Here is a 16,345-nt window from a genome sequence, read left to right on the forward strand (position 1 = left end):
TTAATTACCAAGCAACCCAGTTACCCAATGAGTAAGAACCAATACATAAAATCTTAGAGCCCCTTACTAATTTCACTTTAACAAGGGCAGAGGGAAAATTGGGTTATTACTTGAAAATGTAAGCCAAATACATATTTTTATAAAAGAACTGTTAAGAAGGAACAACTTTCCACAGGTCCTTTGCCACCCAGAAAAACCTGGGAGTACAGTTCTAGTGACTCAGTTTTGAGCCAAGAAAAAGCAGATCAAGAGCTGTAACAAATTCAATAGACCATATAACAGCTGAGGACAAAACTTTCTCCCAGTTAATATTTTCCATCTTATGGATTCTAGGAATACATAAAACTAAGGGAATTAAAACTGGAGCAAGCGGCTTGAACTCTCATAAAGATAAATTAGGAAAGAAAGTGAGTGAAAATATTCCTACATTCAGCGTCCTGAAATATTGCTGCTCCCACAGCTGCACTATCTGGTAAAGCCATGGCTGCAACCCCTGCAGGTTGTGCTCTTGTCAGAATTAACACATCGGGTGCTTATCGCACCCTTTAACATGTGCCTCTTTCAGAACAAACTGCTTCCTGAAATCATAGCATTTGCCACAGAAACTGGTATTTCTTTTCACGTAAAACAGTAAGAAAAACACTTGATTAAAAAATATTTTATTTGGAGTACAGTGTACCTGCAATGTACTTTATAAGGCATTTTTCTATAAATGACTGTTTCTACTATATATATATCTGGGTGTTCCTGTTCATATTTTTTTCCATACATTAGTAATGTAATGAATAACACCTTTAAAAAAAAAAAACAAACCAACCCTACATCTCTTTATTAAGTTCATAAATGTTCAAGCAGTACAACAAGTAGCTTTGGGAGAGGTTTTAATCAAAGTTACTATCAAGCAGTTTCAAAGGTCACTTATCACTGTTTCCCATTTGTCCCCAATGAACAATGTTTTAAACCATTCAAAAGAGAAAATAACCAAAACAACAACAAACCAAACCAGATTATGCTGTTATAAGTAGCTTATTTTTCCCCTGTTTCCTTTATCTTTCCAAGTCCCGCTGTACGTACATGTGGCTTTTGAACGGGTGAAGTCTCCATCTCTGAAAACTACATTTTCATGAAAAGCCACAGCCGTGGAGGCCAGTTTTGATTTTTTTTTATTCCCTGTACGTATGTACCTGTCTGCTTTAACTGGAGGAAACCAAACCCACCAGCAAACCACTGCTGCGCTCACAGGCAGTGGCTCTACCTCTGTAGCTATAGGCTGAACGTACTGTTTTGCTGGAGCTGAAGCACTTGACAACAAACATGGAAAAGAACCACTAACCTGATGGTTTAAAGCTGCACGCATAGCAACCTGCCCCAGCTTTTTGGCAGGAGTATAAACTGTTTGTACGTGTAAGGAGAAAGCGCTTCAAGTTTACTGGTTGCAGGTTATTAAAAACTGTAGGGTCTTTTCTATAATTTATGACTGGGGAGACATTACAGATCTATCCAGACAGGTAGCTTATGGCACATCATACACACACTGAATATTTAAAAACTAATGCACATTGCATTCCATGACCAACTCTGCTGTAACCGTGCCTTAAACATTTATTACAACATTGTGATAAATAATATACACACCATATCTTTTAAAATACCATATAAACCATACCTCAAGAATAGGGAGCCAGCTTCCCTATGCATTATCCTACAACACGTCCCTAGCCACTTTGGGATTTTTTTTTTTTTTTAATCTAAAAACAAATTTGTAAAACTGGATAACTACAGTAAGCAGCCTACGCTATTACACAATTAATGCAGTATTGGCATTAGACTTGTATAAACCCGTGCACATCAGCAAACTTATTTACGTGCCAGGCATACCATAAACATTTCCATCTTGGAGCCTGCGTTGGGCAGTCGGAGCGGGGTGGTAAGTGCTGGGCCTTTTCACCAAGTTCATGTTGCATCTACCATTTCCCAGGTATTGATGTTCCACACTCGTACCAGCGAACATAATTAATCTGAGTTTCCCCGCCTATTTTTCCAAATTTGACAGGTTCCTGACGAACTGCCCTGAAAAATCCTGGAACAGAGAACAGAGTGTTGGTTGCATGAAGCCCACAGCCTTTGATTTCCCTGTGAAATTTGCATACAGTTCAATTAATGGCTAAACTAGTTGCTGTGCTGCTAACCCATCTGCCACAAACAGGCAGGTCTGGTGCCCCCACACGGATGAGCACTCTGAAACCTCTGGCCGTGGTCCACCCAAATCAAACAAAAGCAGAAGCGCTTGCGATTGCTGCAGCATAGAGCAGGAGAGGTGAAGCCAGGTGCCCTTGCAACTGGTGTTCCCAGCACCCATGGATGATGCTGACAGGGCCAGGCCAGTGCCCTTTCCCTCCTCTGGTTGTTGCTGGGGTCTTCTCTGAACGGGAGGCTGTTCCTTCTTGCAAAGTTACAACCATTCGGTAGTCCTCACTGCAGCACCCTTTACATTGCGCTGAACCTAAATAAACCTTGACAGTTGGGAATATTTCACACTACCTCCCCACCCCAAGCAAAAGATCATACCTCCTGCTGTGAATCTGTTCTGTATGACAAAGCACATGCTTCCCGTTCAAACAATTAACGTTGAGATACAAATTAAAGTGAGCAATTAGTGCTGAATCCAATCAGAAATGTATGTCTGGCTAAAGCACACCTGTGCACACACACACACACACACAAAATACTGTTCTACAACAAATAGGCAACAGCAGTCACGGTGCTCTCCCTGCTCTTCAGGTCAAACCTGTATGTAGATAATTCTGGCTTGAACAGAACTGAACTTGCCACAGTCAGGGAGGAGCTGAGCAGCAATGGACAATCTGTTCTTCCCTCTGCTCAGCTCATTTACTAGAAATAAAAGTCCAGGAAAGGTGTACTGTTTGGTTGGCTGTTTGGGTTTGGTTGGTTTTTTTGTGTGTGTTGGTGTTTTTTTTAAGCATAATTCTTATCTATCTATCTCTATCTATCTATCTATCATCTATCTATCTATCTATCATCTATCTATCTATCTATCTATCTATCTATCTATCTATCTATCTATCTATCTATCTATTTAATTAGTTTTACTAAAAACAAATGTAGCTCATGTATCCACTTAATGAAGTACTGTTGCTGAAAACAAATTGGTTTTAAATGTCTTTTAAGATGGGGTAGCAAGCTTACTACGCTGAAATAGTATTTTTAAAAAGTGAATCTGATAGAGCTGAGAGGTCTGCTGTCCTGACAATGTGAAATTGTATTCAGACAGTCCCTTATATAAACAAAATATCTTTGCTTTTCATTTCCCAGTCAATATTGCCCATTTTTAAAGTTCTCTTTCAAAAAAAAAAAGAAAACACAACAAACAAATCACATAAACACCTTTCATATTGTTCACCTTTTTTTTTTGTTTTTTTTTTGGATACACTTATGAAAGGTTTAGACACTTCACTTTAATCTCCCACACCTACCGCAGTGCATTTCTGTACTTGTGTAAGGTGCTTTATAAATGAAGCACTACATACAGGAAGGTTTGGTCAACACACTGATACTGTAACTGAAAACCGTTTTGGTATTTTCCTCAGTAAAAATAATATCCCATCAGACACTCAGCCTGTACACATGTATCCATACAGCCCGTGTTCTTACCCACAAGGGAACGGGACACCTCACACAGGCGCTGCAGTAAACGAGCAGAGCTGGAGTTCAGCTGACAGAAGTACAATTTCTTATGCTCGAGCCTCAGCAACGTGTGAAAAATATCCAGGCAGGTCACAGCTGTGTTTAGGACAGCCAGTCAGTCCCATGCCCACTTAGATCAGACTGGAATTCTAGGCAGCCGGTTCAAATTAGTGCACACAGAATTGCTGCAGCATGAATTATATTTTCCAGTAATAACTTTTTAGCTTCTCATTAGCACTAAACAAAGCTGTTTAATGCCCAACTGATGATTTACTGCACTTTAAATCAACCTTGCTAGTTTGAACATAACACTTCATGCCTCTGCAAACGCAAATTTGTGGTTGGGTTTAAATAAATAAAACCAACTGTGAATAATGTGTTGGAATGTTTTAAACAGGAGAGAGGCTGTTTACTACCTAACAGAACCCAAGTCATAACCTCTTTTAATAAGTTATTGTTCATCTTCAAATACTTCTTAACTCTCTTCTGCCTGCAAAGCTGGTTGGGCCTTTCCATCGCCTGCCCCAGCAGTGGGCACTGAATCCCCTGGCAAGAAAAAGAAACACACAAACAAAGGAATTGCCGAGGTTTGCCAGAAACAGGCGTAAGGAATTACCATCTTTGACTGGTAGATCTTCTTGCTGTCCCGTCCTTCCGTCTAAGAATGAGTCTACAAATTGGCAGTGATCTTCTCCGTGGCCCCTCTGGTCTCCAATATTATAAAATTTTCCTGAAAGCAAAGAAGCAGCAAAGTTGAAAATCCATATCCAGTTTAGTGAGGGCTACTTCCAAAAACCACCAGAGGCAGTGGGCTGTGCTCTTCGCTCTGTGGGGAAGCCAAGGGGAACGCTACGATTCTTTTCCTCTCAGGATCTGCAGCTGTAACCTGAACACCATGTGCAAACTCCAAGTACGGCGCTCATGGCCGTAGGCAAAAGTGCCCCATTCTTGGCCAAAATCTACGCCTGAATGATTTTTTTCCCCTCCTTACATTTCATACAGTAAGCGAAATTCTGTTATTACCTGACTGTATCAAAAATGAGGTAAGTTTTGCTAGGGATTTAAATGGAAGATAGGTTTGCTTCCCTGATGAGAAGCTCCCAGTACCTTCAAAGATGTTTTTAATCAACCACCTCATAACCCAGCCAAGGCCTGTTTTATAAATCATCATATTTTTACAACATGCATGTGCAAGTGATATCCTCTAACAAAGAGGTGACCTTGGTATGGTAACTGCTTATCCAGAGCATGAAGTGTGCCTGTGCATTTATTTGCAGGTTCACTTAACAGGGCTCTTTACTGCAACCGCTTAGAAAACAAGGTCTCATGTGCCCCGTGCAGCATGTGCTGATGTTGCAGGCTGTGCTTATCCTATTAAGAAGAGGACTCACAGTGAAGGAGTTTTGACAGAGATGTTTTTACCTACTGATTTGATTTGCAAGACGTAAGTAACATTCAGTCCAGAAGATGGAGAGAAGCATGCTGCCTTCTCTTCCCAGGCCTTGGGATTTCAGATAAACTTACCAGTTTTTCTAACTTCCTTTCAGAGCACTTATCAATAAGTTCAACCTTTGCTCTCATCTTTCCTTTCAACCTCACAACCAGTTGGAAATAAGCTCAGTACTCAGGTATAAGCTAAGCAGAAAGTCCAGTTACTCATTAGATGTTTGGTGTCCCATAGCTTTGAACCTGTGCTAACGTGGCCATTTGAGAAGTGGTGAGGTAGCTTATCATACTGCTCCCTAAAGTGCAATTATTAACAATAAAAGAGCAGCCAACCAATATGCTGTCCCTTTCTATTTTTTTTTTTTTTTTGTGATCTGATCAATACTTTGCCAAAAATTCTCACCTCCAGTTGATGGTCTTTGTGCTTGCAGTTCTGCTCTAGCTTTAGAAAATTATTTATTACTATCTAGTTTTGGCTGTGGGCATGTTTTTTCCATAGGAGAACTGGTCAGAGGGAGTTCCTCTCAGCAACTTTTTGGTCTGAAATTAAGAACATTCAGCCTGCCCAAAACTGCATTTTTTTCCATGGCTGTTGAAGGTCACACTTAGAATTTATTTTTTTCCTCCCCTCAATAAATACTTTTTTTTTCTTTTTTTTTTTTCTTTTTTTTTTTAGGTGGCCTGCTTTTCTGGAATGCCTACGCTGACTGCCCTGGAGGACTGTTAAATGAGGTCAGCAGTAGATGCTGGTTTATAGAACAGTCCTGGCATGTGTAACAGAGGCCAGTTTTTCTTCATGAGAGACAGACTAAACCAGATATTTTTATGGTTAACACAAGAACAGTAACTTTCAGACACACACATATTCTTCTGGCCCACAGTGTAACCTATGCATCATTCAAACAATCACTATACATAAATTAGCAGCATTCTCAGTAACTATTAAATTCTTACTGCCCAATTCTTTCCATTATAAAGGAACACACTTAAAAACATTTAGCTAACAAATGACCAGCTTCATCTTTCTCTTTTGGGGTTAGCAATTCTAGCATAAAATACACTTTTTTTCCCAGTGTTCTCTTATGGGTGGTCTTAAGAAAATTAGTCACCATCTTTGATTTATACTTTGTGAATTCTGCAACACTCTAAATATAAACTCATGCTAAAAACCAGCATGCAAATATATGGTTGTTGGCTGCCTTATATAATAGCATTTCGTACACTGCACACAAGTTTCAAGATCATTATGCTGCTTAAACAGCAAAGCTTTGGAAGGTATTTTCATTGTAGAGGGCAACTTGGACCTCAGCGTGGCCCTTTGATACCGGCACAAATTGCCGAGCTGGCTAGTGGTGGCAGATACACTTCTGCCGGCCTCGGGACACGGTGAGACGGCGTGTGACAGTGAAACACATCAGAACAGATCTGGGTTCAAATTGGAAACTTTCTCAGTCGTATATGGTGGCCCGTGCCATGGCAGCCACAGTTAGGAAACTGAAGTGGGGGGAAAGCAGCTTTCCTTCTATGTAAATATTTCAATGCTTTCAAACACTGTGACAACTGGTCAGCACTGGTTGTAACAACTCAAGTGCAAGAACCAGCCTTGCCAAGTATAATGCATACAATGTGGCTACCACCGTCTTTCTCCAGCCAAGTTAAATCACCACCCTTCCAGCAAGAACAAAAACAATCTAATGAAAATAGGAAAATGGGCTCCTGATACATTAAACATTTCTTCTAAGATTGAAGTGGCTTTCAGGGCAGTGTTAATTCACTTGATTTAGGGCTGAAGTCTAGTCCTGCTAGATTAGCACTGCTATTTCCGCTACTGGCTGGTTGTGTGATACACTGCGCCTCATTGCCAGTGTTTGTCATTCGATCACAGCTGGTTAGTGCAGCCACGGCTGAATGAATGATACCTCTGTTCAAAACAGTCTTTTTCTATTCACACAATTGCCAAGATATTATTTATGTATGAGGTATTGTACTTACTACTAATGACAGGGCTTTCCTTCCTTGTCCGCTCATGGGAGAACGGTGCTGGGGGCAAGGCCAGGCAGCTTAAAATTGTATCAGCATGGGCTGCCCTACACTGCCCGGCTCTTTTTGCTCCATGTTTCTGAACACAGAGACCAGAGCCACACTCCTGTGAGGTGCCGAGCTCTGTGATGGGGCAGCTTTGGGCTATGAAAATTGATTCTTTCAGCTACAATTTCTCCAGGTTAATTCAATCCCATGTGATGAACGTGCTGCCCAACTCGCACCCAAAGGCATTTCCCATACACGGGTGCATGACACTCTTTGTGCTCTGGATGCCATTCTAATGCCATTGTGATAGAGTTGTCCACCCAGTTCTGATAAAAGACTTCATACAGAAGAAAACCAGGAGCTGGGCATGGATTATAAGAAGTTAAAATGTTTCTGAATATGGTTCATACAATCTACATGAGACACAAAGTTCTGCTTAAGTATCAATTAACTGAAAACCCCTTTTTACAGGCTGTTTTTCCTCAGCTTACACACAGCACGTGTCACTGGTTTCAGGTCTTAAATACATCACACTCTAGTGACCTTAAGATTCTGAACAAAACTTGATAAGGTGAGGAGGCTGCTGTTAGTAAAAAAACATAGAATAAGAAAAATAAAAAGGGGAGAGGGGGGCAAAGACATTATAAACAAAAATGAGGAATGTGAAGACAAAAATCTCAAAGCAGGTGAGTAGAACTTGTTGACTAGAGTTGATGCCACCTATTTATAACCCTCATAAAGAAGTAAGCAGATGTTTACCAAATGGGATAGAAATGACTGAATCTAATCTTGGTCTAAAATTAGGTCCTAATCTTCTAACTAAGACCTATCCCAGGCTACCTTTAAAATACAAATTTGACACCTTTAAAATATGTGCTATTCACTGGCTGAAACCCAATCTTTATCAATTTCCACTATGACCGCCGTTATACTAACAAGTACTGCAAATCAGAATGATCACCATAGAGACCTAACTCTTGAGTCTGAAAAGTCAGTGTCAATACATCAATGATTACTGAGCACAAGCAGATTAATGTTTATGGACTAGATTAAACATACTTGATTGCACTTCAGCAGAGTCCATCTTGTTAAACCTCTCAGTTCTGGAACCACGATATCTTTAAGGAGTGTATAATGTGGACAACGTGGACTTGAATGTCTCTTACCTGTAAGTGAATCACTGAGGTATATCTTGTATCTCAAAGAATTACACAGCTGCACACCTACGAACTTCTTATACCAAGTCCTCTTTACGTATTGTTTCCCTTTGCATTCTGAATAGCCGTCCGAATCAAATGGAATTTCAGTCCAGATAGCATCCTTTCCCACTGCAGGAGAGGAGGAAAGCTGCTGAAGCGTGATGCTGCATACAAAATTATTTACAACAAATATATTCAAATGCATAGAATTAGGAACCCTGTGGAGCAGGATGCACCATAGTACCAGTCACATCCATTTTGAACATGAAAGGTATTTCAGGGAAGCACCAAAGGCTGCAGATGTGACTGATGCAGTAGATTACTTCTGCTCTCAGTGCCTGGCGCCAGGACCTTGTTAGGGGGACAATCTCTGTGTGTTGGCAAAACTCTCATTTACAAAGTGTGTGACACAGTCACTGTTTATCAGTGGGTTCAAGCCAGGACAGTCAGCTTGCAGCAAACTCTATGTGATTAAAAAAAATATATATATATATAAAAATTAAGTGTCATGAATTATGTGGAAATAAATGGAGTCTTGGTGTTTGTCAAAGCGATGTCTGTTACAAATGCAAAATGCAGTGCAATTTGCTTGAGTGATCTCAGCTGTCCTTCAAAATCTCGGTCCACCTCCCACAGCAAGAGTGGCCTAAAGCAGAGCTGAATCAAGCCTTCAGCATTAAATTTTTTTTCTAAAACATAACGGCAGTTGAACAGGATCCTCTGAGTTGTGCTCTGTTAACTCACTTAAAAAGTGTGAAGCAGCTTATTCATTTTACAGAGCTTTCTTTTGCTTTAATGACAAGGCTGAGAAAATATGCGTCTGTCCTTGGTTCATTTGTGTACGTTGGTTTGAAGCCATCTCAGCTGCCATGGGAGCACCACATCACGTTGATCGCGTTCCGCTCAGGTAAACAAGCAGCCTGGCATGAATTCCTTACCAGGGGTGTGGGTGGAAGGAGTGAAGTCATGTGTGAATGCTGTTTAAATCCATAACTCATTTAACTGGTGCAGGACAGTCACCCCCCTCATATAATGATGCTATGCCGTTTCTGAAAAAATTCCTGATCAGAATACACTGTATTTATACATAAAAGGCTTACTTGAAATTGGCTCACTCACTCTTGGGTCCGCTGAGGAAAGAAAACAAACATTCAATCAGACACTGTACAATGAACTTTCCCAATATTTCGGTGGAAAAACATTAGTAAGTAATTTTCTACAGTCGACATAAGCTGTAATGTGTGAAACAGAAAGAGTTGTGGAAGCAAAGTTCATTTTGTATTAAATTAGATTAAAATAAATAAATTTCTTATGTGAAATTACAGTATCAATGAGCTTTTAAAAATTTTACTTATGGTACAAAACCAGTCAAATACAGTTCTAGTAAAAACAAAAGTTTAAACCTGTAACCAGCAAAATCCAACTCTACCGCACCTCCTAAAAATTTCAATTTCAAAAAAGGACCCCTGTGTAATACTTGCCACACAAGACTTGGTTATGAAAGCCCAAAAGTGAGAAATGCATGTGTGCAATTAATAAAAATTAAAATGGACTGCTTTACTTGTCCAAGCTAAATAAGAGACAGAACATAAGCCTTGTCACTCTTGAAAACTGTACTTGGCACAAACATTTTTTCAGTTTCAACAATCTAGCATTACAAAGAGCATATTCAGAGTTTTCAAGTATGTGTGGCATAGTCTGAACTCCCCCCTGACTAATCCCTTGCTCAGCCAAAACTCTCATCCATCAGTGACAGCACTAGACGAGGACTATTATATTATTGCACCTGGCTCAAAATGCTGATTGCGAAAGTCTTTTTAAAAAGACTAAATCAATTTTGTGTTTTATATGGTCCTTAAGTACTATCAAGCAATATACACTTCTACACAGAAGATGGTGTCTTGCTTGTATAAAGCCAACAAGTCAGCTGTAATTAGCCTCATGGGGAACTGGCATAGGGCAAGGAAAGGTACTCTCTGATTCTCACCTCTGAGCCAGGTAGGATTTAACTTGGGAACCAATCAATGGTCAAAACAGGCTTGTGTACAGCTCCTTAACAGTTTCACAGGAGAGTAAACAGGATGGGAGAGGACAGAGTGGGACACTGACTTTTCCCAGCTGCTATTTCTCAATCCTTATTTCAGCCAGAAGACATCCCTATTACACATCAGCCTTGAATGAACAGGTAGCCAAAGTGCCGATAAACACACTGGCCCAAAGAAAAACCTTATGTTTCTCATCCAGAAGTCATTAATGAGTGTCATAGACACAAAAAGGTCAGGAATATTAACCTTAAACGATTGTGCCTTCTCTAAGGCTAAAGTTAGTTTCTTCTTCATAATAATAATTAATAAATAATTAATTATAATAATAATGAAGTTAGTTTCTGCAGTCTGGCCATCTTATAACCTCACACAATACAGCCCTGATCCCAGGCTGGCTTTCCAGGTACTACCATGATATGCTCAGTAGTAAAAACCCAACCTGGAGACAGTAAAGAGCAAGACCAAGCATGCAAAATTGAAGCAAGGGAGCTTTTCATATATCCCACATACATGGAGCCACTGTAAATGATGGTCAGACCCTTGGAAGTTCTTACCTGATTCAGTACTGAATTGCACAACATTGCTACTTGGACCTTCACCAAGAGGGTTTCTAGGTTTCACGTGGAATTCATAACTGGGGAATGAAATAGAAGAGATGAAAATTTTGCACACCAAGCTTTCTTTCAGAGTCTGAAGCAAACAAACTGCCAACACACACCTTAGTGCTACTCACCTCCTGGAGAAAAACAAAAAGGCCTTATTTCTTGCTGTGAAAACACTGAGACACTACCTGTATAAGGCCTCTCTGAACACATAATTTAGCAGTCCTTTTGCTAATTCTTTGCGTGCATACTATTAATGTTTGATTTAATGCACTGTCTTAAGTCTGTCTCCTCTCACATATGCAGTTTCAGTTCTGGCAAAGGGAGCAGATCAGGTGAGGTCAGAAGCAATCTGATAAGCAGAGACTGAGTAAAACACACTGCTATTTATTTGCACATTGTTTGTTCATAAGAACACAAACCTCCAATGCAATGCCTCCCAGGCCCACCAACAGGGCCAGTTAGGGCCAGTGGTGAGACACAGGGCATGTCTTCCAGGACAAGAGGTCAGCCAAGGCAAAGATCCAATTGGTGGAATATATGTTTATAGTAAAAAAATGAAGTAATTGTATGATATTGTGCAGCATCTCTTTCTTGTCTTTTCTTGTCCTTTCTTGTCTTTTCTTGTCTTTCCTTGTCTTTTCATAGTAATATCACACAACACCAGTCTGTACTGTCGTCATCTTACTGTCATTATCTCTTTTCATCACAGCTGTGTTGTGGTCCAAAAATCCAAGCCAAACTCCTCTGCTTAAGCCTCCCTGCCCGTCAATAATTAATGATTAACAATGGTGGACAGGCAAGACAAGGTGGTTTCTGATTCTTCAGCTCAGCTAAACTTACACTTTCAATCAGAAGCTTTAGGTAAACATCTATTGACGACAGTTGCAAACCTAAAAATGCTACACAGCAAACACGAGACAGATGAGACAGGAATGAGCGTTACAAGGGTGGACACTGGACACAGCTAAGATCTTACATCAAGAGCAAGTGCTAGGAACAGACTGTTTCATTCCTCCCAGCACACACAATGCCAGCAAGCCCCTTCTCAGCTCTCCTGGCTCTGGGCTGACAGCACCTGGGAATTTCTTACTGCTCAGCAACAGTTCCATGCCTCCCTGTAGGACCTGCATGTTCTCTGTGTCAGAGCACCCTGATAAGCAGCATGTACACACCCAGTCAAGGGCACCCTCTTCATGCCTTCCCCATCAGCTATAAGCAAGGATCTGTCCCACACACGTCATCTACAGAGAGATTTTTCATTTCTTTGAGTGCCTACATGGTGAATCTCTCTTAGTATAGGGCATTTATTTAATCAGCGAGAGAGATCTATAGGAGTCAAAAGGACGGTAAGACTGGAAAATGGACCCTAACTTGGAGACTAAACACAGAGAAAAATGAGAATCCCAGAAGCTGGCAATTAAACATCCAGCTCTCAACTCGTGAAGGATCACTTACCAGTGATATCTTGGTATATGACTATAACATAGCATTGTAATGTATTGATGAAATTGTTCCCAAACAGCAATTTTCTAAAGAAAAAAACATACCGCTCTCTACACGGTTGGAAATTTGTAAACTCCTTTTGCAAGTCCCTACAAGAGACAGAATAATTCAATCCAAGCTTTGGATTACCTCTCATTGCTTCTTGGCTTCTGCTAAAACTGAACAGCTCACTAATTAACCTCAGTGGACTAATCATGCATTACCAAGCAACTCTTTTCCATCCACAGTACTTCTAAGACAATATTTAACTTTAAAATTGCTTACATAAGGAATTGCCTTTATTTCTAGGGTTTTCTTTTCTTTTTAAAGGGAAATACTTATAAAGATTGGTATGCTGAAGAGATGCATTGTGGATAATTGCTGGACATTTCTAAATGAAACGTGAGCTTACTTTGAGTTTTAAGAAGTCTATTTGGAGTAAACATTTATTCAAACATGCTGCAAGACCATTTTGAGCAACTCCCATTACCCTACTGTAGGAAGTAGACATTATATAAATAATAAAGTAAAAAAGTTGTAGGCACAAAATCTTCTTCTTAATCAACTTTAAATTGTTTAAACAAATGCATACTTTTAAAAATGGGATCTGAGCAGTTAAGAGTCACACTGGGCATGTACTACAGTAACTTTTTTAGTCAAGAAGTATTTTCATCTGGTAGGAAAGGTTGTTACCCAGAGAACTGTAGCAGAGCAGTTGGAGATTCCTTCTGAAGAATCACTGAAGCATAAATGAAGATTTGCCAATTTGTTTGGCATTTTGGAGTAATAGCTATAAGATACATTTTGCACAGTGTATGAATTAATGCACTCTGAGAGACAAAATACTCCAAAGAAATTTTCCTTCTTCCTCCACAGCAGGAACACCTTACCTAGACTCATTGTTGTAATTTTGGTCATTGATAGCTCAACATGACATATTCTGTTGCTTTACTGGGAGCTTATGGTTTGACCTTATGGATTATAATAATATGTTTCTGTCCCTTGGTAGGAAAGCAAAAGTGAAATACGAAGAGCACTGCCTAGGATTCTTGACCTTGAGCTTTTTGATTTCATAGGATAGGCTACAAGGAAAGGATGAAAACTGAGCAGGTTATATGCTCTTCTGGAACTGGACTGGGCAGCCATGGGGACTTGGAAAGTAAGGATGCAGACAAGTGTGAGCTAAAGATAAAGATCTACAGTCAGCACATCTGGTTCTCACCTGAATATGTCAGGTTTCACAGATTTTGAAAGCTGGATTTACATGCCTCTGTCAGGCAGAAAAATCACAAGCTGGACAGGTTTGTGAAGGATTTTGAAACAAATTTAAGTATTTTGCTGATTTTTGTACAAACATATTGTCCTCAAGAGCTGATATGCCCTACTTTGGGTCATATCAGGCAACATTATTCATAGGAAACAGTCCCGCTTCCCAAAAAACTTAAGCCTATGAACTTGGACCCATCGGTTCTCCAACTCCATAAAAAGACCAAAACAAGAACTGAAGACTAAATTTTTTCCAAGCAGTGGTTTTCAAATTGTGGTCTAGGGACCACTAGGATCTCTGCAAAAGATCAAACCACAGCTGGGAAAATTATGGCAAGACTGAAATAAAGAACTAAAATCTACACGTAGAGATTTCAGCTCATGAAAACATATAAAGAAAACTGGAGAAAAGGAAATTAATAAAGAAATGTCCAAAGTTTACCTTGGTTAGGGGAGCCTCCTATTAATAATGTTAAAAAGCAAGTTCTTTAAACTAAAATATACACGATTCTACTGTTTCGTGGTAGGTGTTTTCACAAGTGCCCAAGCATCACAGGCTCCTTTCCTCTGCCAAACTCAATCCTGAAACAATAGTGGTGGCTGCAACAGTACAAGAACAACAACCAACCAGTTTTGGAGGTGAAGAGAAGTAATTATTTGACTGATAACTGAAAGGGAGAGAAAGGAAAAGTTAGACTGAACTCACTATTTGACAGAGTTTACAGATCTAAATGTAATTTTCAAGCCTCTCTTCACAGAAAATAAAGTCTCTCTTTTTGTGTATCAGGTGAAAGATCTGAAAAAAAAAAAAAAAGGTGAAAAAAGGGTACCTGCTGCAATCTTAGGCACTCCTATACCAACCAAAGGGGTGGGGAAAAAATGCTGAGAGATTCACAAAAATATGTAGTACAAAGTTAAGTTAATAAAGGGAAATAGGAAAGCTATATAATGATTATCCCATGTCTACCTCTTAGCTAGACTTATTCATGAGAAACTGGAGTTTACCAAGTATCTTTATATCTGTGTGTCTATGATACCAAAACTCTGCCACCCAGTATATGCAGTAATTCAACATGCATCACACCTCTAATATCTATAAGGTCGCTATCCTACAAGCTTTGGAGACTAGACCTCCCAAATCCTCCCAAACTGCATAAGACAATAAAAGTCTTTGTGCAGAATCAGTGAACTTGACTTAGAGTAATGACTGTGCAGAGCACATTTTTCCACCATAGGAAATTGCTATTCCACATGGAACTTTGGCAGATGCAGATGCTCCTGCATTTTTCAAATAATGCAGAAGGAGAAGACTGAAGATCACAGAACTGAAAATGGGTGAAGAGAGATTTTCACCATAATGGGATGACTGGAGTAGCTGAGTACAGTCCCGAGACTTCAGATCAATTGCTGGGGAGATGCTGGTGCTTAAATGACAATCAAGCAGGACTGCCTCGATGTACAGAGCTTCTCTGTCTCTGCAGAGTGTGCTAGGATAGCAGTGTGATCAGACATAGCAAATAAAACCAGGTTTAAGAGAGGGGAACGAAAAAAGCAAGAAAAAACGTCCTGTGCTTGTCTGATGAGTCTTTCTCCTAATCAAGTTGGAAGGGCTGAGAGAAACAGGAAATGTTCACCCATGAACCCTTACATCACCAGCAATTTGGTATAAAAATCTGTTACTTTTGTAATAAAGAGTACAAAAAACTCCAGTATTTTTCTGCCACTTTCTGCATTCTTCTGCATTGTAACTTCCACTGTAGTTCTCAGCTCTTGACCCTTGCTGTTAACAGAAGCTAAGCTCTATGCATTGGTAGATTTTTTTTTTCCCCTTGTATTTGGTTAGCACATTTTGGCTGCTAACTGCAATACAAAACAATAGGAGATAATGGTAATAACAGCATGAGCAGGTAGGTATTAATTTTTGTGTGTAAGTGCATAAAAAGCAGGGGGCTGAAGACTTACTTGGTATAGCCTTGAAGTAAATCAGACTAAAATTATCTTTTTGTTTCACACCTCTTGCAAGACATATGAAAATAGTTTTGAAGGACACCATCCACACACCTTATAAAAACAGTTTGGTACACGCATATGTCCTACACATTTCAGGTTTACTTTACAGTTTTGGTTTGTTGATTGTTGCTGTTGTTGGTGGCAGGGGCTTGGGTTTATTTATTTATTGATTTAAACATTTCCAGTTATTTATGTTTCTTGAGAGACTTCATGTCTGGAAATACACTTTGCCTTGGGACACAATCTAATAAGTATATTTGAAATCACCAAACTACTCAGCCAGGCAAAGGATCAATACCTAAAGGGAAGTTTTAAAATGTTGTGGAATGCAGGCATCACAGCCATTTTGTTTCTTATTAATACATTTTTTTCCATTAAAAATCTACACCAGCAGGCTGGTGGCATACCTCCTTTACTTTAATGGCTACCTGAATTTCCCCAGAGCTATTTTGCACATCTGACTGCAGTCTTAATGTTTTTCTTTATTACCTTCCAATTACAGCCAACACAAACATGCATGAGAACTGTTTTCAATGATATTCAGAGTATTTTTTTAAAG

General features: G+C 39.6%; 1 protein-coding gene across 19 annotated transcripts in view; it reads right to left on the bottom strand.

Moving 5' to 3' along the window:
* Positions 1-642: 642 nt before the first annotated feature.
* The window catches only part of ABI3BP (ABI family member 3 binding protein), a 162,935-nt gene continuing 147,232 nt past the window's right edge, over positions 643-16,345 (bottom strand). For all 19 annotated transcript variants that reach the window (XM_082073943.1, XM_082073940.1, XM_082073934.1 and 16 more), the window contains 5 exons: positions 10,978-11,057; positions 9,479-9,508; positions 8,346-8,507; positions 4,322-4,435; positions 643-2,080 (listed from right to left, as the gene is read on the bottom strand). In XM_082073943.1, the coding sequence (XP_081930069.1) occupies positions 1,965-2,080; positions 4,322-4,435; positions 8,346-8,507; positions 9,479-9,508; positions 10,978-11,057 (502 nt within the window). In that variant the 3' untranslated portion in view covers positions 643-1,964. The remainder of the gene's footprint in view (positions 2,081-4,321; positions 4,436-8,345; positions 8,508-9,478; positions 9,509-10,977; positions 11,058-16,345) is intronic.

This window comes from Streptopelia decaocto (assembly GCF_964273445.1).
Source record: "Streptopelia decaocto genome assembly, chromosome: 1".
NCBI classification, from domain to species: Eukaryota; Metazoa; Chordata; class Aves; order Columbiformes; family Columbidae; genus Streptopelia; species Streptopelia decaocto.